The sequence below is a fragment of the Dendrobates tinctorius genome, unplaced genomic scaffold (genome assembly GCF_039654945.1).
Source record: "Dendrobates tinctorius isolate UK_male_01 unplaced genomic scaffold, ASM3965494v1 ptg000014l, whole genome shotgun sequence".
Taxonomy (NCBI): Eukaryota; Metazoa; Chordata; class Amphibia; order Anura; family Dendrobatidae; genus Dendrobates; species Dendrobates tinctorius.
In genome coordinates this window covers 9,437,564-9,462,738 of record NW_027361682.1, presented here as the reverse complement: position 1 = coordinate 9,462,738, position 25,175 = coordinate 9,437,564, and the positions used below count along the sequence as shown (strand labels likewise).

At 43.8% G+C, this 25,175-nt stretch overlaps 1 protein-coding gene across 3 annotated transcripts in view; it reads right to left on the bottom strand.

Annotated features, from left to right (window-relative positions):
* Window positions 1–24,886, bottom strand: part of LOC141070956 (uncharacterized) — an 89,331-nt gene extending 64,445 nt beyond the window's left edge. For 2 of the 3 annotated variants that reach the window (XM_073559585.1, XM_073559588.1), the window contains exons 1-6: window positions 24,216–24,251; window positions 7,029–7,172; window positions 6,716–6,898; window positions 6,510–6,633; window positions 6,332–6,426; window positions 3,748–3,838 (exon numbers count right to left, since the gene is read on the bottom strand). In XM_073559585.1, coding sequence (XP_073415686.1) covers window positions 3,748–3,838; window positions 6,332–6,426; window positions 6,510–6,633; window positions 6,716–6,898; window positions 7,029–7,172; window positions 24,216–24,236 — 658 coding nt within the window. In that variant the 5' untranslated portion in view covers window positions 24,237–24,251. Of the gene's footprint in view, window positions 1–3,747; window positions 3,839–6,331; window positions 6,427–6,509; window positions 6,634–6,715; window positions 6,899–7,028; window positions 7,173–24,215; window positions 24,252–24,693 lie in introns of those variants that run through there. The other variant, XM_073559587.1, reaches the window with a different exon arrangement.
* Window positions 24,887–25,175: the final 289 nt, after the last annotated feature.

Genomic DNA, 25,175 nt, shown 5'->3' with positions numbered 1-25,175 from the left:
CTCTTACAATTATAGTCTCTAAAACAAACTCTCTAGTACCTCATATCTATTTACTCTATACTATTGACAGTCATTACAAACTCCCCTCTCTCCCTCCCCACCTCGTTAAGACTAGAATACTAAAAATTTAGATTAAGAAGTCAAGGATAACGTATGACATATTGTGTCTTTTCTTGTATATTTCCCCCTGCGAGGGGATCCCTTGTACTCTAATATGAATGTATTTCATGTTTTATGATGTTTCATTTTCAATAAAACTGTTGAAACTAATTTGGCTGCATTAAATACAACTGCATCTATTCAGAAGTTGAGTGCAAAGTTTTTCTTACTTTACACAAGGTGTGGGACCCTACTTGTGCACCTCTCCATGTAGTGCATACGGTATTTTCTCTTTACCAAAAAGAAGGCAGAGTCTGACAGTCCCTGGCCACTCTCCCATGTCCTGGTCACCCCAATAAGGATTCTGCTTTCACCTTCTTCTCTATCTTAGCGATTCCTCCTCTCACCTACTCCACAATCTAATTTGCCGCCACTGACACCAGCCTGCAGCAGTAGTAACTTCTAGTGATGAGCGAGTATACTCGTTAGACCGGGATCACACTACCGTGTGTGATTCGAGAAACTCGCATGAGTCTCTTGCATCAACATCCGGCACTGCCGCTGGCACTCAGGACTGGAGCTGCGGCTGCATAGAAATACATGCCGCCGCAGCTCCGGTCCTGAGTGCCGGGTGTGATGTGATAGACTCATGCGAGTTTCTCGCATCACACATGATGTGTGATCCCGGCATTACTCAAGATTTCCCGAGCATGCTCGGGTGATCTCCGAGTATTTGGATGTGCTCGGAGATTTAGTTTCTGTCGCCGTAGCTGCATGATTTGTAGCTGCTAGACAGCCTGAATACATGTGGGGATTTCCTAACAAACAGGCAACCCCCACATGTATTCAGGCTGTCTAGCAGCTGCAAATCATGCAGCTACGGCGACAGAAACTAAATCTCCGAGCACATCTAAACACTTGGAGATCACCCGAGCATGCTCGGGAAATCTCGAGTAACTAGTATAGTATAATACACTATAGGAACAGAAAAGCGCAAATAGGGTCTTATCTGATGATACTTTTTTTAAAAAATATAAGGAATCCACTCACCTGTTGCAGGAGAGATCAAGCATATAAGATTAGTAGTCAGCTGCTGCACGTCCAATGGTCAAACAAGTGACCGCCGATATATCAAATCCTGTGGAACTTATTTTTGGACTTCCATGCGCTGCTTGACAGAATACACGATTCCAATTAGAATTGAAGATTAATCATTTATTCCCAACGCGTTTCGAAGTAAAAACTACTTCTTCCTCAGGGGATGTCTGTCATCCCCTGAGGAAGTAGTTTTTACTTCGAAACTCGTTGGGAATAAATGATTACTCTTCAATTATAATTGGAATCGTGTATTCTGTCAAGCAGCGCATGGAAGTCCAAAAATAAGTTCCACAGGATTGGAGTAACTAGTATACTCGCTCATCACTAGTAACCTCCCCTCCTCAAGTCCTGACGTCCTCTATAGAAATTTTGCCATCTTGTCGCCTCAGATAGCATTCAGAGGAAAAGGAAGGTAAAGGACAGCCCAGCCAACGATCCCTGAAAGAAGATGGTGATCAATGTCTGCAAAAACATACTCTCAGAGACCAAAGAGAAGAAGCTTATGATTGAACTAGGGTTGGGTGATTTTTCAAAAAAAAAAAAAAATTGAGATTCTTAAAAACCAAGTACGATTTTCGATTTGAATCTTTGTTTTATTTTATTGAGGGTGTGGCTAAGTAGGAGAGCGTGGCCATACTCTATGCCAGAAAGTTGTGTAAATAAAGCAGAAGTCTACTCCAGCTTAAAAAGGTACCCGACATATGAAAATCTGCTCGTTACGGAGAGGTTATGGGTTAAGATAAATGAAAACCCAACAACTCCTCTGTGAGCCATAATTAAATCAACCATGAGTTGACAAGGCAAAGTTTAACAGTGGAATTCTTCACTAGAAAAACTTTACATGATTTGACTCTCAGCCAGTGAGAAATTCAGAACCCCCAACACAAAAGGTACACGGACGGCCCTTCATGGGCGTAACGCTAACAGAAATCAGGGAACAATTAGGTAAAAACACACAAGCCATTATACCGAAGTACATGGCAGAAGTTAAAAATCGGTCACTGTACAGAAACAGAGCGCACAGAATAAAGCCACAGTCAGACAGCCGTATAAATTGGAACAAGATCAGAATGCAGTGCACGAAATGGTGGGCGGCTCTCCCACCCCAAGCGTGGCAGCTGCTTAGAAAAAGACCTGTTATGGAAAAAGAGGAGGCAGCTATCAACCCAAAAAGACTGATGGATTTGCATAGTTCGAGGACAGACCTAATTGCAGTATAGGGACAATTTTTTTTTTTGCCTATTCATCTTCTCCGCTCATTCTTCCAAGAGACATATTGTTTTTATCTAGTGTGACATAGGCATACAAGGGGCATGTTTTTTTTGTGGGATAAGTTGTAGTTTTGTACATGTGGCCAAATAAATGGTGTCAATCAGAAAAAAATCCATTTGGGGGAAAAAAAATAAATTCTGCCATGGTTTTTGGGGCTTTATTTTTACTGCATTCATTGTGTGGTAAAAACAATCTGAAAAAAAATGATTCTCCATGTCACAATAATAACGGCATTACCAAGCTTGTATTTTTTTTTTTTTAATTTAACTAATGAAAAAAATACAGAAATTTTGGTTTGTGTCACCATTTTCCGAGATCTGTAACGTTTTTATTCTTCCAATGATCGGAGGGAGGGGTTGTCTTCTTGCATGCTGAGCTGACATTTTTATTGATATCCATTCATGGTTCATAGGATGTTGTGATTGCTTTTGTGTTTTTTTTGTGTGTTTCTTTAAAGGGTATAATGACCAAAAAACAAGCAATTCTAGTGTTTAGCTATTTTTTCTCTTTATCATGTTAATTAATTTTGACAGATTTTTTTTAGGGGGTGTTAATCTGATTAGTGGACATAAACCTGTGATTATTTGATCCTTTATTCCATATACTTCAATAGCACAGTATTGAAGTATACAACAAACGAACGTTTCACGCTGGTTTGCACTTCTACATGGATCAGTAGAATCGCAAACCAGCGCGAAATGTTCGTTCTCCGTCATGTCTCTTTGCATGAAATTTCTGGACCTGCCGCAACGCTGCTAGCACTTTTTTGCTAGATGTCCAAATAATGAAAATTAAAAAGGATTGAAGTCTCTTGTGAAAGAAGAGTGAGGGCTGACTTTCTTTTCACATACATTACAAGTCATTAATGTGTCACAGTTGGCAGATTGAAACCGTGGAGCTCATGCACTGGCAGCCATTCCATTTAAATGCTGATACCAGTAATTGACAGCAGTATCTAAATAGTTAACAGCAGCAATCAAAGCTCATGTCTGGCTGCGATTGATAGACACAGATGCCAGTAATGTAATATGCAATACAGCCAGCATCAACAACTTTGGATCCCCCTATACAGTCGCCAACCTCAATGCAGTGCTTTTATTCATTTATTTATATGCTAAGGGGGTTAAACATTCAATAACTTGGAATACAATCCATATTTTTTAAAGAAAAAAAAACAAAAAAAAACTATGCTATACCCTAAAAATTTTAACACATAACTAAGGAAGCCAATGAATGAACACTAAGTGACTTCTCTGCATTTAGCTGGTCACTACTCACCTGGGCAGTCATCTATAGGAATCTCCTCTTTACACCACTCATCACCCCTCACATATGTCTCTGTAGTATTAATATGGGGCAGATCTTCACCCTGAAACAAATATTGTAAAAGTTATAGACAGATGGAGAAGGATATCATATAACAGAAAAGATCATAAATGAACATGACTACCAAACATGTCATTACAGCAGTAGTTATCACAGAGCTGAAGGTCTGCTGTTGGCTCCTAATTCTAACCAACAGCCTGCATAAATAGAAATGTAATCTAGTCTATGATCAGCTTTATCCGGTCATCTCAACCAAGTATAAAATATGCACTGAATGGCCAAATTATTAGATACATTCATCTAATAGTACGTACCTTCTTTGGCCTTCAGAATCTCTGCAATTCATTGCGTCACAGATTCCATTAGGTGATAAAATTATTCTAAAGTAATACTGACCCATGCCGACAGGATAGGTCTTTGCAGTTGCTGCACATTACATGGATCTGACTTGCTCTTTACAGCACATTTATCTCAACCCAGAGATGTTCTATAGGTTAAAGATCTGAGGACTGTGAAGAGCGGAGAAGAAATAACAGTTATGCTCTTGGAAGCAATCCATGACTACACTACCACTGTGACATGGTGCTGTTACACACGTCTCAGGCTCTGCTTCCTAAACCTTAGTCCATTGCCCTCTGTTATGCTCCACGTAAGGTTTTGAAGGTTGCCCAGCGTTGCTCAGTGACATCATCTTCCTAGGCTTTTTAAGGTCCATTAGGACACACACTTGTGTTCCAGGATTGAGATTTAAGACTTTAGTTTGGTGTACTCCACCTTTTGTACACACCACGCTTTAGCTTGCTTCAATTTCTGCTAACTTCCACTTCATCTGTCCCGCTGCTTCCAAAATTCCTGAGTGTGCCATGTTCCCGTTCCCCTTGTACCCTTCCTGCCCGTTTTCACCAACACAGAGGGTCCAGGTACCAACATGGACCTTGGACTTAGTAGGTACACGTCACAAGGTGAGGCGGCGAACAGGTGCATGGTCCTTCTACCAAGGGTACTCAGCTGATGACCTTGATTTTCAACGACACGCCAATAGGCCCAAACAACTATCCGCAGCTAACAGACGTCCCAAGAAAACATTCCCAACACTATTACTACACCTACTGAAATGTTGAAATCCGATCGGAAAGGTTCTTGATACTGGTGCCAAATTCTTACAGTTCATCAGAAATTTAGATTCATTTAACCGTTCAATATTTTCCACTGCACAGGGATGAAATTTCTTTCACTCTTACCCAATTAAGCTTTTCCCATAGCACATATGGGTTATATCAGCAGACAGACATATTAAGCGCCATTGATGTGTAATGAACGTCAAGTGCCTTCAGACACATTAGTTGGACATCAGTATTGAATTCAACTTCAGCTGCATGACTGAGCACCTTGTGTTCATAAGAAAGATGCTTGATATCTTTCTCAACTAGCTGTTTTCATCCACAGGATCCCCTTTAACTGGATTTTTCCTTCATCACAATAATAACAGAATACTCTTAACACGATTGTACATATAAATGGTACATGGTTGGTAGTTTTTGAAATATCACAGCAGAAAAAAGGCAGAGATGTTTACTTGCCAAGGCTTCCAAAATATTGTGCTAGTGCATTTGTTTTGGAGGCCTGGGTAAGTAAACATCTCTGCCTTTTTTTCTACAGTGATTTTTAAATTTTTTGGAGTATTTTTAAGTCCTCTTTTTGTTGGTTTCTGTTTACCGATAGGACTTGCAAGCGTGAAGACTTGACGAGGGTTGCGGGCTTCCATATTTTGGCCATAATATTAACTAATACCTCACCTATTTATGTGTTTTTTGCACTTTATCTTTCAGGCCTCAGTTGGGCCCATTTGGTCTTGTAAAGTGTGTGGTGTCTGTTCACACAGGATGCATTTTGGATAGCAATGGGCAGTACGCCTGATCTAAGAGTATGGGTGTTACTAATAGGCTGTGAGCCAGATGCTCTGCATCACATATATGTGAACAGCGCCGCACACAGACTATTTTTGTGCATTAACATGCCAAATCACCACCCACTTCCCCCATGGATTTGCAGGATGAGAGTGGTTGTCTCATCGGCATTTTTGCACCTGTGTTAAATGGGTCCACTGCATCTTGCTAGTGCATTTGTTTTGGAAGCCTGGGCAGGTAAACATCTCTGCCTTTTTTATGCTGTGATTTCTTAATTTTTTGGAGAATTTTTAAGTCCTCTTTGTGTTGGTTACTGTTTAGTCATCAGTGGCAGATTAGTCAGGGCCAGTATTTCAAAAACTAATGTCTGATTCAAAGTCGCTGAGATTACTCGATTTTTCCGTACAAACATGGATTCATACTTCAAGCTGAACAACAAAAAATGGAACACTTAATTTCATGCTGTAGCTGGCCCAAGTCTAATTTACATATAGGAAAACTCCATAAAAGGGCCAATGTCTCTAATAAATTGGCCTCAATACTGGTGGATAAAACCAGACTGAGCACAAGACCTTCACAGCTTTCTACACATCATAGGGAAGATTTCATGACACCTTCTCGCCATCTACCTGAAGATCCTGAGGAACAATGTGATTTTCTTCTAAATAGTCTTGTGGAAGAAGAGGACGGGGACATCTCTCTGGTGTTGTCTCACTGGATAGAACTGGAGGAAACACATACAGGGACTGAATTCATTCCTTACATACAGATAATTATAGGCCGTGTGTATTCAGTCCTGTGTATTACCTGGTGATGTGAGGGGTTGGAGAACCTCCATCATGACGTCCTTGTACAGATCTTTGTTATCTTCTAAATACTCCCACTCCTCCATGGAGAAATAGACGGCGACATCCTGACACCTTATAGGAACCTGACACATACAATGATACCGTCATCCCCCGGTCCCTCCATAGCGTAACTGTATAATGTCCCAGCATTCCCAGCAGTGTCACCTCTCCAGTCAGCAGCTCAATCATCTTGTAGGTGAGTTCTAGGATCTTCTGGTCATTGATGTCCTCATGTGTCAGGGGGTGAGGTGTAGGCCTCGTGATTGGGCTCAGGATTCTTCCCCATCTCTCAGACCTAGGGTCCTGACAGCGCTCACTAGAAGAGGTCCTTTTCACGACTACGTAATCCTGGTTATGGAAAGATAAATTAATAAATCTCACTACAGACATTTCCAGAGTCCTCACCTCTCCAGTTGTGTCCATCTGTTATTCCCATAGATAAGAATGATGTAATGTGGACGTCATCAGAATCTCTCACCTCTCCAGTAAGCCGGAAGAGGATCTCTAGGAGGAGGTGTATTATCCTCTCCACCATCTTGTCCCTATCCATTCTTGACAGCTTAATCAGGAAAATTCTCATAAATAGAAGATCGCCACTGAAAGGATCCGATATTATGGGAATCTAAATGGGGTGAAGATGGAAAATCATAAAAGAACTTCATGTAAGAAAACAATTTCTGGAGATACGAGTAAATATGAAGGAGAATTCTCGCTTCGCAAGGACTGGAGCTGCTTAGGCCGCTAATGTAGTCATTACTAGTAAGTACAAAAACTAAACAGGAGTCCCAAGCAGCCCTGGAACGGGATCATTATAATCTTAGCACAAAATTATGTACATGATGAGTCAGTGCTCAGGTCACAGTTTTAGGAAAGGCACAAGAGCTGAGCTGTTGTCACAAGCAATAAATGCCGGCTACACAACAAGTCCAGCATCACCCCCAGCCAAAAAATTTCAGTAAACCCCTTAACAACCGTCGATACGCCTTTTAACAGCAGCAGTTAAGGGAACTTATTCCTCGCTTTTTAACAGTGCCGAGAAACAAGTGTATAGGACCCCCCAGCATCTGAAAATCTCCGAAGAACATGATTTGGGTCGGCTTTTACTGACACCTGATTGTCATTATACACAAAAAAAAAAAAAAAAAAGAAGAGGAAAGGTTTGGTTTTCCATTCATTTCTCTCTCCTCTGATATGATCTAGAATACCAGAGGAGAGTACCTCCGCCATCCCCACGTCTTCTTCCTGGAAGAAAATGGCGGACACATACTGTACGCAGTGCGTACGCCAAGATCTGCCAGCCAGTACTCGGCAACAATAGGAAATTTTTCCTATTGGTTCACTTTGAGCACTGTGATAGACCCTATCACAGTGATACAAATAAAAAAAAAATAGTAATTCAAACTCCCTTTTGTCACCTCCGTAATTAGATAAAAATAGAGTTTGGGTTAGGGGTGTGTTGGGGTTAAGGTTGGGTTTAGGGCTGTGTTAGGCTATGTGCACACGTTGCGGAGTTGCCGCGGAAATTCCGGAATGTCATTCCGCGGGAAATATGCGAGAAAACCGCATTTTAATTCCCGCCTATTTCCCTCAGAAAAACTAGCGATTTGCAAGCGTAATTAGCTTGCAGAATGCAACGTTTTCCAAGTGATCTGTAGCATCGCTTAGGAAACTGATTGACAGGTTGGTCACACTCATCAAACATAGTGTTTGACATGTGTGACCATCTTTTTACTATTGAGGCTGCCTATGCGGCATCAATAGTAAAAGATTGGATGTAAAAAATAATAAAAAATAAATAAAAAATGGTGTTATTCTCACCTTTCGACGTCCCGAGCAGCGTCCCCGATCCTCGTGATGCTCCCGTTCCCAGCGATGCCTTGCGAGACCTTTGATGACGCAGCAGTCTCGCGATACTGTAGTGGTCTTGCGAGACCGCTACGTCATCACAGGTCCTTGCCGCAAAGCATTACTGGGAACGTGAGTTGGCGGGAGCATCAGTAAGGCTGCGTGGGACGCCGGAAGATTCATAACTCGATTTTTTATACTATTTTTTACAGGGATATGGTACCCAGGGCCTGGAGGACAGTCTCCTCTCCTCCAGACCCCGTGGGTACCATCCGCAAATGTTCTGCTTACTTTTCGCATGGTGGGCACAGCCACATACGGAAGGAAAGCAGAACAATGCATTCCTATGTGTGCGGATTTTCCCGCGATTCTGCACACAGAATGAACATGCTGCGTATTTTTCCGCGATGCAATTCCGCCGCGGAAAAATCCGCAGCTTTAGCACAGCATGTGCGGAATCACATAGGACTGCATGGGATTTTTTTTTTGCGTATTAGCGGCAAAATCGCCGCGAAAACGCAAAAAAAAAACGCTACGTGTGAACACAGCCTTAGGGTTAGAGATAGATTTGGGGTGTTTCTACTGTTTAGGCATATCAGAGGGTCTCCAAACTTGACATGGTGAAGCACCTGGGGGTTCAAAGTGTTCACCACACATTTAGATAAGTTCCTTGGGGGGTCTAGTTTCCAAAATGGGGTCACCTATGGGGGTTTCCATTGTTAAGGCACATCAGGGGCTCTCCAAATGCGATATGGCGTCTGATCTCAATTCCAGACAATTTTGCGTTGAAAAACTCAAACGGCGCGCCTTCCTTTCCGAGCTATGCCAGGCACTCAAACAGTGGATTTCCCCAACATATGGGGTATTGGTGTACTCAGACGAAATTGTACAACAAATTTTGTGGTCAATTTTCTCCCGATACCTTTGTGAAAATAAAAAAAGTTTATGTAAACTAAAAAATTTTTGCGAAAAAAGTTAAATGTTAATCTTTTCCTTCCACAATGGTTTAGTTCTTGTGAAGCAACTGAAGGCTTAATAAATTTCTTGTTTTTTAGCACCTTGAGGGGTGCAGTTAAGCATAGAATCATAGAATGGTAGAGTTGGAAGGGACCTCCTGGGTCTTCTGGTCCAACCCCCCCCCCCCTGCTCAAAGCAGGATTCACTAGATCATCCCAGACAGATGTCTGTCCAGCCTCTGTTTGAAGACTTCCATTGAAGGAAAACTCACCACCTCTCGCGGCAGCCTGTTCCATTCATTGTTCACCCTAACCGTCACAAAGTTTTTTCTAATATCTAATCTCTGTCTCCTCCCATTCAGTTTCATCCCATTGCTTCTAGTCTTTCCTTGTGCAAATGAGAATAAAGATGATCCTTCTACAATGTGACAGCTTGAGATATTTGTAGAGAGCTATTAAGTCTCCTCTCAGTCTTCTTTTTTGGAAGCTAAACATTCCCAAATCCTGTAACCGTTCCTCATAGGACATGGTTTGCATGGCTTGCTCCAATTTGTTGATGTCTTTTTTAAAATGTGGTGCCCAAAACTGGACTCAGTATTCCAGATGAGATCTGACCAAAGAGGAGTAGAGGGCAATAATGACTTCACGTGATCTAGACTGTATGCTTCTATTAATACATCTTAGAATTTATTTGCCTTTTTTGCTGCTGCATTACACTGTTGACTCAAGTGCAGTCTGTGATCTATTAATATACCTAAGTCTTTTTCACATGTGCTGTTGCTTAGCCCTATTCCTCCCATTCTGTATATGCCTTTTTAATTTTTATAACCCAGATGTAGCGCTTTGCATTTCTCCCTGTTAAAAAAAACTTTCTGTTAGCTGCTGCCCACTGCTCCATTTTATTTATATCTTTCTGAATCCTCTCTTTCTCTTCTCTAGTATTAGCTGTCCCTCCCTAGATTTGCATCATCAGCTAATTTAATCAATTCCTTCTTCTAAATCAATGATAAAGATGTTGAACAATACAGGGCCCAGGACAGAGCCCTGTGGTACCCCACTTGAGACATTCTTCCAACTGGATGTGCAGCCATTTACGACCACTCTTTGGGTCCGATCACTAAGCTAGTTATGAATCTACCTAACAGTTGCCTTGTCCATTCCATACTTAATTAACTGGGAGAGCTCACTTTAAATAAAACAATTAGACTCAATGAGTCAATATAATATTCATCTATGTGAAAAATTGTGCCCTCTCCCAGATAGTTAGATGGCAGACGTACACAATGAAAAACCAACTGAGAATGGCGAAAGAAACACCTGGCAGGAGCCGTGAATATGAAATAAATGTGAAAAGGATAAAATTGCTAGATAAAATAGCCTTTATTATTAGAATGGCACAACAACGAGAATTAAGATAGTGCATAAAAAGGCAATTTAATACCGCTATAATAAATTGAGCATATGTTTATAATTTTATATATGACCATAAATAAAATAAAACAAAATTAATATAATGAACCAAATAACAATATGCTCTTATATCATATATGCCCAAGCACCTCAGGCCCAGTTCAAAAGTCCCTCTGTAATTTACCCAAAAATTTGGCTTAAAAGTTAAAAAAAAATGTGCAAAATGGTGCAAAAAGTAATTGCTCCGAAGATGTGCAAAATTGCAAATTGTGCAAAAGTAGTGCTGCAAATATACAAACTGCGGCAGTGTAAAAACATCCAAGAAATATATATGCAATATATAATTCAGTGCACTTAAGATGTCTTAAACAACCGCTGAACATGTGGACTCAAAGGTTTAAAACATAGGGTTAATAAATAGGGCCATAATACCCGTGAGGGTGGGTAACGCGGTGTGCCTCTGGAACGCGCCCCGATGGGCGTTTCGGAAAATTACCTTCGTCAGGGGGATGGTAACAGCTCTATCGGCAGGTTATTTATAGACCTGCACATCCAGGACATCAGATGAAGCAGCGCATGCGCCGTCGGCATGAACCGGAAGTGACGCGGCAAGTGGCGTCATGTGGGTAAACACAGCAGACAGAACTGGTGTGTCACAGCACATGTAGATGCTGTTGCTGCGCAACGAACCGGCACACCAGGCTGCTCATGCGCAATCAATGTCTGGATAATACCAGGAATAAGATGTAAACAAATCATAGTAATCGGCATGGCAATGTAATATATAGTACTTAGATACTTAGAGTGCACATATAAGATGGAGGTTAAAAATTAGCCAATAATCTTAAAAGCGGACATATATAGAGAATAATCGCATATAGCAGTATATGTGAAAAATATATATATACATATGTACATGAAGCATATCCATCCATCAACAAATAATGCACTTATTGCACAAAAAGTCCAAAAAGATCAATTTAGTGCACAACAAGTTATGTGTAAGCAATTACATATTTATATAATTGCTTACACATAACTTGTTGTGCACTAAATTGATCTTTTTGGACTTTTTGTGCAATAATTGCATTATTTGCTCATGGATGGATATGCTTCATGTACATATGTATATATATTTCACATATATTGCTATATGCGATTATTCTCTCTATATATGTCCGCTTTTAGGATTATTGGCTAATTTTTAACCTCCATCTTATATGTGCACTCTAAGTACTATATATTACATCGCCATGCCGATTACTATGATTTGTTTACATCTTATTCCTGGCACTATCCAGACATTGATAGTGCGCATGAGCAGCTTGGTGTTCTGGTTCGTTGCGCGGCAACGGTGTCTACATGTGCAGTGACACGCCAGTTCCGTCTGCTGTGTTTACCCACATGACGCCACTTGCCGCGTCACTTCCGCTTCACGCCGACGGCGCATGCGCCGCTTCATCTGGTGTCCTGGATGTGCAGGTCTATAAATAACCTGCCGATTGAGCTGTTACCATCCTCCTGACGAAGGTAATTTTCCGAAATGCGCGTCGGGGCGCGTTCCAGAGGCACACCGCGTTACCCACCCTCACAGAGATTACGGCCCCATTATTAACCCTATGTTTCAAACCTTTGAGTCCACATGTTCAGCGGTTGTTTAGGACATCTTAAGTGCACTGAATTATATATTGCATATATATTTCTTGGATGTTTTTTACACTGCCGCAGTTTGTATATTTGCAGCACTACTTTTGCAATTTTGCACAATTTGCAATTGTGCACATCTTCGAAGCAATTACTTTTTGCACCATTTTGCACATTTTTTTTATCTTTTAAGCCTAATTTTTGGGTAAATTACAGAGGGACTTTTGAACTGGGCCTGAGGTGCTTGGGCATATATGATATAAGAGCATATTGTTATTTGGTTCATTATATTAATTTTGTTTTAATTTATTTATGGTCATATATAAAATTATAAACATACGCTCATTTTAGTATAGCGGTATTAAATTGCCTTTTTATGCACTATCTTTATTCTTGTTGTTGTGCCATTCTAATAATAAAGGCTATTTTATCTAGCAATTTTATCCTTTTCACATTTATTTCATATTCACGGCTCCTGCCAGGTGTTTCTTTCACCATTCCATACTTAGGCTAAGTTCACACTTGCGTTTGGGTGCTCTGCATAGGGCTGCGTACTTCTTCCCTTCAGATCCGCATAGATGCGCATGCGTACCTATCCTTAACATTGGGTACGCAGGGACATGTGTTGTAAGTGGATGAGTCCGCGGGCGTCATTTTAACGTGCCCGCCAACCGCACGGGAACGCAACATTGAAGTCCAGCTGTGTTTAATTAAACTGATAGGACCTGATTTGGAAAGGCACACACCAGTCTATAAAAGACCTCACAGCTCACAGTGCATGTCAGACCAAATGAGAATCATGAGGTCAAGAGAACTGGCTAAGGATCTCAGACAATTGTGGCAAGGCACAGATCTGGCCAAGGTTACAAAAGAATTTCTGCAATACTCAAGGTTCCTAAGAGCACAGTGGCCTCCATAATCCTTAAATGGAAGAAATTTGGGACCACCAGAAGTCTTCCTAGACCTGGCCATCCAGCCAAACTGAGTATTCGTGGGAGAAGAGCCTTAGTGAGCGATGTAAAGAAGAACCCCAAGATCACTGTGGCTGAGCTCCACAGATTTTTGATGGAGCGAAAATCCTAGCAATAACAGCTCATTGTGGGAACATAGCCTAGCAGTGGAGAAGGCAGACTTTACCTTTGCAGAGGACATGAGTGATGGCGCTTCAAAACTGGGCCACAGTAAGTATCCACCAGGATCATTTATATTAAGCTTTCTACTACTCTATTTTTCTGAGCAGACTGAATTTTCAGAAAGACGCAGCAATTACAAAAGTAGCTGATCTATTTCTACTTTAAAAGCCATCTGACCTGTGTATTGCCTGCTGGAGAGCAAAAAGGGGTTGTCCAGGATTGGTACGAAAGTCTGAAGTCACATGTGAGTGTAGACTTATGAATCCTCTCATCGCGCAGTGCATGCTGCCAGAATTCTCTAGTGCCTAGAGCGGGAGGTCATGTGAACACAAGTAGGCAACATGCATATGATCGGCCACATTCCAAATACACAGGTCTGGCCTCGCTCAATTTAAGTGAATTGAGTAAGGGTGAGCACATCTAGTTGGAATTTGGCTGGAAGCGTGCATATCGTGGTCCCAACACCAGCATCAGATGATCCTGACAGCGCATGGTACAAAGATTCACAAGTCTGCAGTCAAGTAGAGTGACTGTAGACTTTCGTGCCAAACCTGGACAACTCCTTTAAGTAAATCCAGACTGAACTGATTTTACTAAGAATCAACCAGCCCTATCATCACCTAGAATTAATTTGATTTGTATTTCTTTTACCTATCTACTATAATGGACAGTAGTATAAAATCATCACCACATTTACCATGCATGATAATCGGCTTAAAAAAGTAAAACAAATTCTTAGTGTTGAGCTACCAGACTATAGGAGGCAGAACACAGGGGCTGAAGACTATTGCTCTGATTTATGAAGGCGTTTACACCAATTTTCACGCCAGTCTTTACCAGCTTTGCCAAAATGGGTGGAGACTGAACTGGGCACAGCTAAACCTGGCCGTCTAATTAATTAAACTTTACGTCATTATAGTGGCATAGATTTTGCCAGTAATGTACTCCTGTCTAACTGTAGTGTATTACTGGCAGCGGTGCTCACCAGCTAAGAAATGTGCCTAATTCATTAAGGTATGCATGGTACACCAGCAAGCCAGTTTATTGAGATTGGTGAGTGCAATACCACCCTTAATGAGTTGGGCCTTATGTTTTCCAGTACACATAGTTATCCCAGCAGACATTATGTGACTGGTGGGAAAATACCGGTCTTGAGGTCACAGCAGTTCATGCCGGCTTAGAGAACAGCTTCAGTGAATAGAGGTGATGTCACTGAGTCTGCGCTGGCAGCATTTCATTCATTCACCAGTAGCTTGCAGCCAGGACGGTTGCTTCTTAGCACCATCCTGGTTGCAAACTGTATATGCCCCTCATATGGATTACGGTGTCGGACAGAACAACGGACAGGTATGGTATTTTGTTGGTTTATTATTTTATGTTTTTTACAGGAGAATGAGGACTTTGGGGAATTAGCAGAGGTTGTAAGTATGGTTTAATAAGAACAATAAAGGAGTCTGTTTATTTCAAATAAAGGATTTTTTAATGGGTGTCTGTGTTTTACTTACTATTTGACTATATGGGATTAGTAATGGGGGTGCCTAATTGATGCATCTTCATTACTAACCTCAGGGCCTGATGTCACAAAGGTGACATCAACACCCCAACTATTACCCCATATGCCACCGCTACAGGGTAGTGGGAAGAGCAAGGCTGTGTGCTAGAATTGGCGCATGTTGCAGATGCGCCTTTTCTGGGGCGGCTTAGAGTTGGTGTTTGTAGACGGGGGAGGGGGGGGGGGACCACTATCCATGGCCCCTTCCTAGTCTACAAATATATATAGATATCTGGCCGAATTGTAAATACGAAAGGGAGGCTTTTCGACAGTTAAAAAACCCTGATACTTACCAAAAACTCTCCTTTGATCCCAAGGCCTCTTTCTCGCATGAACTACAGCTGATTCTGGACAGGGCTTTGGAGAATAATACGATTAATAAAAAGGTCTTTGATGGTTTGGTGGTCAGATCCCCCAGGACCTCCACCTTTTACCTCTTACCCAAGATCCACAAGGATGCCCTCAACCCTCCGGGGCGCCCTATCGTGTTGGGTATTGGGAGGATGTGTGAACCTATATGTCGATTTGTTGACTTCTACTTAAAACCTTTGGTGGAGTCACACCCCTCATATATACGTGACACGACGGACGCCCTGGCGCGGTTTGATGGCATCTTTGTGGAATCTTCTAACCTCTTGGTTACTGCCGACATGGAGAGCCTCTATACCTGCATAGACCACAGACAAGGACTTGAGGCGGTTTGCCGCTTCCTGGGGACCTCCGACCTGGATGGCCCCTTGTGTGAGTTTATCCTCGATCTGGTCGGCTTTGTCCTTACCCACAATTTTTTTGTTTTTAAGGACAATTTCTATCTGCAGAAGCGGGGCACAGCCATGGGGGCGGCCTGCGCCCTCGTATGCTAATCTTTTCCTTGGTGCCTGGGAGAGAATGATCTTTGGCGACAAGGGCCCGCGGGATGTCTCCCATGTGCTGTGCTGGTATCGCTATATAGATGACATCATATTTTTGTGGGATGGGACAGCCGACCAGCTCGGGGATTTCATGGGTGCTTTAAATGATAACATCTTTAATATTCATTTGACATATGTGTTTGACGTTAAAACTGTGGACTTCCTGGACATGCGTCTGGAGGTTGATTCCAGCCGGCGCATCCAGACGGACGTCTTCAGGAAGCCCACATCTGTCAACACATTATTACATGCTACATCCGCCCATGATTCTGCCACCATTAGGGCCATCCCGGTCGGACAGTTTCTTAGGATGTGGCGAATCTGTTCCACCGATACCAAATTTGATGAACAAGCCACAGATTTGAAAAATCGATTCTTGATACGTGGTTATAGCCGGAGTGTCACGCTCGTGCCTTGGCTGAATGGCGCGAGCCGGGGGTTTGTGGCCCCACTGTGCCACAAACCAGACTACCCTGGAAGGGGCGTGACTACGACAGCTGCCTCGGTCTTCACTGGAGCCTCTGATGGTGAGGTCAGGCTTGTGCGGCAGATAGCTGTCGGGTGCCACTCCAGGGTGGTGTCTGGCTGTGGCTGCTGATCCCACACGGGGACAAGTCACTCGGACAGGTGTGACTAACAGGCAGGCTGAGACACTGGGCAAGAGGGCGCGGCTTGGAGACACAGGACAGGCGGGCACGGCTTGGAGACACAGGACAGGCGGGCACGGCTTGGAGACACAGGACAGGCGGGCACGGCTTGGAGACACAGGACAGGCGGGCACGGCTTGGAGACACAGGACAGGCGGGCACGGCTTGGAGACACAGGACAGGCGGGCGTGGTAAGAGAAGGGGCAGGTAGGGACCTGTTCACACAGCAAGTGTAGGTAGGAGGGAGTGGTGTATGAGAGAGCAGGTTTGGACCTGTTCACACAGCAGGTGTAGGTATGGATGCAGGCAGGCAGGAGTGGTATATGAGAGAACAGGTTTGGACCTGTTCACACAGGAGGTGCAGGTATGGATATAGGCAGGAAGGAGTGGTATATGAGAGGACAGGTTTGGACCTGTACACATAGGAGATGCAGGCAGGCAGAGCCGCAGGAGTGCGGAGCAGGCAGAGCCGCAGGAGTGCGGAGCAGGCAGAGCGGCTAAGGAGCCGTGCAGACAGAGCTGCGAAGGTGCAGATGCACAGATAAAGCTGCGAGGGTGCAGATGCACAGACAGGGGGGACACAAGGAAAGACACGGAAGAGAAGGAACCACAAACAGGGAGACTGACAGACAGAGGTAAGACTGAGTTCAGACAGAGACACCGGGACAAAGACACAAGGACCAGGATATACTGCCTCCTGGCAAGCGGACAGAGAACAGACAAGGCACTGGGAACAAGACTCAAGGGCCAGGATATTCAGCCTCCTGGCAGGCAGACAAGGTACAAAGCAAGACTAGAGTAATCCTCCAGAGAAGGAGACACACAGAACAGGGCCTGGCTTCCTCAGCAGCAAGATACTGAGTATAGACATCGCACAGGCAATGTCTCAGTGGGAGTAGTGAAACTAAATAGTCAAGGGCTCCAGGTGATTGGTCAGGGACAGATTACCCAGGTGCACCCTGACTGCATAAGAACCAGAGAGTTCAGGCGCCGCCCCCCTATACACACAGTCAGGAAACATGGAGAGCAAGCAGGAAAACACGAGGCATAGCACATGGAGCACAGGGCTGGCAACAGACAGTATTCACAGCATGGCTTGAAGCAGAAAGTAAGTTGGTGTGCGGGGGATGGGAGGCCATGTAGTGATGCCAGCAGGGTTGTTACACGGAGGAGTATAAAAGCTGGCTATGACAGGGCTAGACGCACTCCACGCGGCAGTCTATTACACTCCACCAAGAGGAATATAAGTGTTGAGGATGGCGGACCAATTCGTTTCATTTCGACTCATAACGATGAGTGGCAAAATATGCGTGGCATATTAAATAGGCACTGGTCCGTCTTGGGTACTGATCCAACTCTGGGGACCATTTTGAGTCGTTCTCCCTCCATGACGCCTCGGAGGTCAAAAAACCTTAATGATTTGCTAGTACAGAGCCACTATGTTCCTGCTCCTAGCAATTTCTTTGGCACTAGAGGCCCTTTTCAGGGATCAGTTTCATACGGCCACTGTCTTGCCTGCGCTAATGTCCTGCGCTGCTCTAGTTTTAGTTCATCAGATGGGACAAGGGAATTTCAGATCAAAAAGAGAAAAAGAAGCCAGCTCACCTGAAGGCATGTGTAGTGGATAGCCCGGACCACGTGCAGTCTTCACGCAGTAACCAAGGAAAAAGAAAAAAGGTCCAGCTTTGCAAATTCAAGTCCAATTTATTGTTAAAAACAAGTCCAAAACAGAGCAAAGAATATTGTGTTCACATGAGTAACAAGTAATAGATTCCGTGTTTCGAACAATAGCTTGTTCTTTCTCAAAACTCATCAGATTTTTGTGCACTTTTTGTATGATATTTAAAAATAAAAATCATTGGTATATTTTGCAATCATCGTTTTGCTCCCTTTTTTCTCCGGTGTTTTAGTCTATAAATATCAGCCCTCAGCTGTCTGCATAGCTATTGTTGTAAATTATAGGGGGACCCCATGCCATTTTTTTCTGTGAAATAAATCATTTAATTAAGTACATGTCCAGAATTTTGCACTATACCAATTGTATTTGTCATTGACAAATATACAGTGTGTCCGTAAAGTCATGGTGCACTTTTGACCAGTCACAGGAAAGCAACAAAAGACAACACAAATGTGAAATCTGCACCAAGTAAAAGGAAAACCATCCCAGTTTTTAATTTTTCCGACTCCGTGACGAAAGGGATGCATTTAAGCACTTAAAACAAGAGAATCACAGACGCTATTCACTCTGTTACACCAGACGTCCTTACCAGTGTGTGGCAAGAACTTCACTATCGTTTGGATCTGTGTAGGGAAACAAATGGAGCCCACATCAAACTGCACTGAATAGGTATGAAACTGGGAGAGTTTTTCTTTTATTTGGTGCAGAGGTCACATTTCTATCGTCTTTTGTTGCTTTCCAGTGACTGATCAAAAGTGCACCATGACTTTACGGACACACTGTATATAGAATATATAGAGCTCTGGCAAAAATTAAGAGACCACTTTCAAATGCTCAATTTGTCTGATTTTTCTCTTTATAGGTATATTTTTGAGTAAAATGTAAATTGTTGAGTCTATAAACTTCTGACAACATTTTTCCGAATTTCCAAGCAATAAATTTTGTATTTTTTTCTGACAAAGAAAAATGGTCAAAATTTAAAAAAAAAAAAAACAGTGCTTTCAGACCTCAAATAATGCAAAGAAAACAAGTTCATAATCATTTAGAAACAACAATACTAATGTCTTAACTCAGGAAGAGTTCAGACATCAATATTTTGTGGAATAACCATGATTTTTAAAAAGAGCTTTCATGTTTCTTGGCATGCTTGCCACCAGCCTTTCACAGCTTCTGGCGCAAAAATTTAAGCAGTTCTTTGTTTGATGGCTTGTGACAATCCATCATCCTCTTGATTACATTCCAGAGGTTTTCAATGGGGTTCAGGTCTGGAGAATGGGCTGCCATGACAGGGTTTTGATGTGGTGGTCTCTTAATTTTTGCCAGAGCTGTATGTATGTAATATATATTTTATATGTATATAGATACGTATATATATTTATAATATCATATTACCGCATATACTCGCGTATAAGTCGAGACCCGAGTACAAGCCGACCCCCCTAAATGTGCCACAAAAAACTGGGAACACTTATTGACTCGAGTATAAGCCTAGAGTGGGAAATGCAGCAGCTACTGGTAAATTTCAAAAATAAAAATAGATACCTACCAGTAAAATTAATTGAGACATCAGTAGGTTAAATGTTTTTGAATATCCATATTGAATTAGGAGCCCCATATAATGCTCCATACAGTTCATGATGGGCCCCATAAGATGCTTCATACAAAAATATGCCCCAAATAATGCTGCATAAAGGTTAATAATGGCCCCATAAGATGCTCCATAGAGTTAAAAAAATATATATATATATGACATACTCACCTCTTGTCGCTGGGCGCCAGGTGCCGATGCCCTGAGCAGGCGGGGACACCGGCGCGCTATGGGGGCCAGGCGCTGGCTCAGGGCCCCGACACATGCGATATTCACCTGTCCCCATTCCACCACCGCTGTATTCCGGGTCTCTGCAGTGGCTGTCCAGGCAGAGGGCGCGCACTAGCCGCATCATCACACCCTCTGACCTGAACATCACAGCCAGAGGACGCGGAAGACAGAGCGGTGTGCGGCTGTGGAACGGGGACATGAATATTGCATGGCTCCCCCTGTCCTCTCCGTCATACTCACCCCCTCCTGGGGCGGTCTCTGCAGTCCTTGACTTTTCCCATGGTCTCCAGCGCAGGCAGCTCCTACCAGTGTTCAGCGGTCACGTGGTACCGCTCATTAAAGTTCATTGTGACCCATAGAAGTGCAACTCCAGTGCGAAACAGTCATCGTCTCCTGCACTCCCATTCTCCAGATGAACGTTTTAATCGTTGAAATGAAAGGTGAATTTTACCAGTGAGTGCCCTCTGCTTTCTTTTCATTTGGATCATGATTGTCTGTCTTGTTGGAGAGGCACCCGGGATTCCTTCGGATTGACAGCCATTAACATGAGAATGTTCCTCAGGACATGTGCACCTATGTTGAGGGCCCGTTTTTTTACTGTGCGGACTGTCTTTTTTGTGTAGATATATATATATATATATATATATATTTATTTTCTATGTGTATATATCTATTGTTTTGTGAGTTGTCAGTGTGATTTTACAGTAGCCAGACATGAATTGCCGGCTTGTTAGGGCTGGCGGAACGCATCAAATAATAAAGAGATGGTAAGAGGTGCGTTCGCAGCACGGGGTCCACCGTGCAGAGATGACAACTGCGGCTCAGAGGCTCAGTAATGGCGGACAATAACTGGCGGTATAACTAGTACACACAGGTTAACTTCACCCGGTTAATAGGAAGCGGACCCTGTTGCTTCACAGGACCGCAATACTGCTGAGTGAGCGCTAGTGTTGTGGTCACAGGACCCTGCTCCAAGGACATGGGGTTAGAGTCCCTCTAGACCCACTAGCGTTCAGCGTCGCTACTGCGATGCCTGGATATACACAAATTAAAGATAAAGCACACTAGGTGCATACAGCGCAGCACTGGCGGACGCCACTAACCAGCCTAACCTTATGGCTGGAAAGCACAATGTTTGCACACGGCGCCGTTCTGGCGGTTGCTAACGCTATGCAGTACGATAGTGCACTGGACAGATTGGCACCATCGGACGCTAGCATTTGCTGATGACTGGGAGCACGGTGGCGAATGCAATACCACTGTTTGGGCGCACGGCAGGGCTCAGAAGGGAAAGAGCGCCATTTGACTTTTTGAATGGAAAATATGCTGGAATATTTAACGGTTGCCATGTCGCGTTTGGAGAGCCCCTGTGTGCATAAACATTGGAGCTCCTCCGCAAGTGACCCCATTTTGGAAACTAGACCCCCCAAGGAACTTATCTAGATGCATAGTGATCACTTTGAACCCCCAGGTACTTCACAAATTGATCTGTAAAAAAAAAAAAAAAAAGTACTTTTTTTCACAAAAAATTTCTTTTAGCCTCAGATTTTCATTTTCACATGGGCAACATGATAAAATGGATCCCAAAATTTGTTGAGCAATTTCTCCTGAGTACACCGATACCTCATATGTGGTCATAAACCACTGTTTGAGCGCACGGCAGGGTCCGGAAAGGAAGGAGCGCTATTTGACTTTTTGAATGGAAAATTAGCTCCAATCGTTATCGGACACCATGTTGCGTTTGGAGAGCCCCTGTGTACCTAAACATTGGAGCTCCCCCACAAGTGACCCCATTTTGGAAACTAGACCACCTAAGGAACTTATCTAGATGTGTAGTGAGCACTTTGAATCCCCAAGTGCTTCACAAAAGTTTATAACACAGAGCAGTGAAAATAAAAAATTTTTTTTTCCTCAAACATGATTTTTAGCACACTATTTTTAATTTTCACAAGGCTAACAGGAGAAATTGGACCCCAAAAGTTGTTGTCCAGTTTGTCCTGAGTACGCTGGTACACCATATGTGGGTGGGGACCACTGTTTGGGCACACGTCGGGGCTCGGAAGGGAAGTAGTGACATTATGAAATGCTGACTTTGATGGAATGGTCTGCGGGTATCATGTAACATTTGCAGAGCCCCTGATGTACCTAAATTGTGGAAACCCCCCCACAAGTGACCCCATTTTGGAAACTAGACCCCCCAAGGAACTTATCTACATGTGTGGTGAGCACCTTGAACCCCCAAGCGCGTCACAGAAGTTTATAACGCAGAGCCGTGAAAATAAAAAATTTTTTTTCCTTAAAAAAATTATTTTCAGCCAGCAATTTTTTATTTTCACAAGGGTAGCAGGATAAATTGGACCCCAAAAGTTGTACAGTTTGTCCATGGTATGCTGGTGCCCCATATATGGGGGGGGGGGGGAAACCATTGTTTGGGCACACGTAAGGGCTCATAATGGAAGTAGTGACGTTTTGAAATGCAGACTTTGATGGAATGGTCTGCGGTCGTCGTTACGTTTGCAGAGCCCCTGATGTGCGTAAACAGTAGAAACCCCTCACAAGTGACCCCATTTTGGAAACTAGACCTCCCAAGGAACTTATCTAGATGCCTGGTTAGCACTTTGAACCCCCAAGTGTTTCCCAGAAGTTTATAACGCAGAGACGTGAAAATAAAAAAATAAAACCTTTTCCACAAAAATATTTTTTTTTAGCCCTTAATTTTTTACTTTCCCAAGGGTACCAGGAGAAATTAGACCCCCAAATTTGTTTTGCGATTTTTCCTGAGTAAGCTGATACCCCATATGTTTGGGTAAACCACTGTCGGGGCTTGGAAGGGAGGGAGCACTGTTTAACTTTTTGAACGCAAAATTGGCTGGAATCAATGGTTGCACCATGTCGCGTTTGGAGACCCCCTGATGTGCCTAAACAGTGGAAACCCCACAATTCTAACTTCAACTCTAACCCCAACACACCCCTAACCCCAACACATCCCTGATCCTAATCCCAACCCACCCCTAACCATAACCCTAACCACAACCCTAACCCCAATTCCAACCCTAACCCTAATGGAAAAATAAAAATAATTTCTTTATTTTATTAGTTGATCCTGCCTATGGGGGTGATAAACGGGGGGTTTATTTACTTTTCATTCTATTTTGATCACTGTGAGAGTTTATCACAGTGATCAAAATGAATGAATGGAAATTGCAGCCGGCGGGCGCACTGTGCATGCGCCTGCCATTTTCCAATATGGCGGCGCCCATGGTCAGGGACCGCGGGACACCGGGAGCCATAGCGGCACTCGGTGAGTACTGGGGGGTGGGAGGAGGGGCAATCGGAAGCCGGAGGGGAGCGGAGGGAAGGCGATGACAGCGGCAGCACATCGCCGCTGTCATTCAGTGGCGGGGGGCAGATCGCCCCGTTAACGGGTAGGGGGGGGGGTTGGATCGCTGTCACCAGCCATGTCCGATGCTACAGCAGCATCGGACATGGCTGGATTGTAATATTTCATCAATTTTCATTGATGAAATATTACTATTGCTCTGATTGGCTGTTTCACTTTTAACAGCCAATCAGAGCGATCGTAGTCACGTGGGGGTGAAGCCACGCCCCCTATGCTGAAGAACAAAGCCCCCTGTATCTGCGGGTCGGGTGACCTTTCAGTGACTTAGGTCACCCGACCCGCAGGGGGGCTTTAAAGTCATGATGCCACATAGCCGTCACTGGTCAGATTGGCACCAGTTAAGGGGTTAACCCGTTCATTAATGCCCTTCGGTGCCCACTTTGATGCCCATTTTTGCTCCAGTTTTATAATTTTGGTTGCTCTTTCTGAGTGAATTCCCATCAGGGCACCTCGCTGCATTGTATGTTACTATGATGATTTTTGTTGTTGTTAAACCGATAAAAAAAACAGAAAAGAAAAAATTGCCGAATAAGAAACCAACTTCCGCTCCGTTATTACGCTGACGTGAGCGCCGTGACGCTCTAGTAATTGATTATCGGATCCTGTGGTAACAGCCATGAGCAGAGATCGCTCCAATCTTGGCCTCCTGCAATTTGGGTTAATGGTTTACCATAACAGCCAGATATCTCATAAAGGAGCCACAGAAATAACGCTGAACACAAAAAACAAGGTAACACCACAGCTCCATCAACATCCGAGAACTAGCTCTATCCTGTGGGATAAGGAGCCGCCATCACACTGTGCAGAGAGCGGCCTCACACGCCACCATCCCGGGTATCGGACCGGTCGGTGCCCCGATATCACCTGAGGGGGCGCAGTACACACAATGACGTCACTATCCCCCCCGGTGCAGGAGCCGCACACACCACAGAGCGGCGCCACCTGCCGCACTCAGCGCGGGAGAGTCACACTACAGGGGGAGGGAGGGAGGGGGATGTCGGACTGTGTGGGTCACGTGTCCTGCGCTTCATAGGTCAGTGAGCATCAAAAAGTTACGTCTGTTACACCACAGAGATGGAAAAGGAACTAAACAGGCTCAGCACTGAGGGGGTTAATGCCCCCAGTAATGGGGAATCTCCAGCACCTACCTCCACCTGCAGAGCCGCACACACTATACGGTCTAAACGGCGCGGCTTCGGTGACGTCACAGGAAGGGGCGGAGCCTCGGGTGGGAAAATAGGAGGAGTGAAATGTAGGCAAGATGTGTACCTTACAGGCCCTGTGATGATGTCACAGAGAGGGGAGGAGTATGGGGGTCACATGATCAGGGGCCTCAGTGTCGGTTGTGGCTGGGTACCTCCTGCTGTCTCCGGGCTTTAGCTCACACAGTGGCCGTATAGCTGAGGTTGTGACTGACCCCTAGTGGTGAGAGGGAGCAGGTCCTTTATATAAGATGCTAAATCCCGGTGGCTGCCGAACCCATACTGTATATAGATAGCTACAGAGCCTCCATGTTATATCTCTGAGCTGTGGACGAGACCTGGAGTCTGTTCTCCGCTATTTATTTACAGGCCACGTTTATACCCCGGATTATTCCCCCCTAACTTCCATCTGTACAAGTTTCATTTAC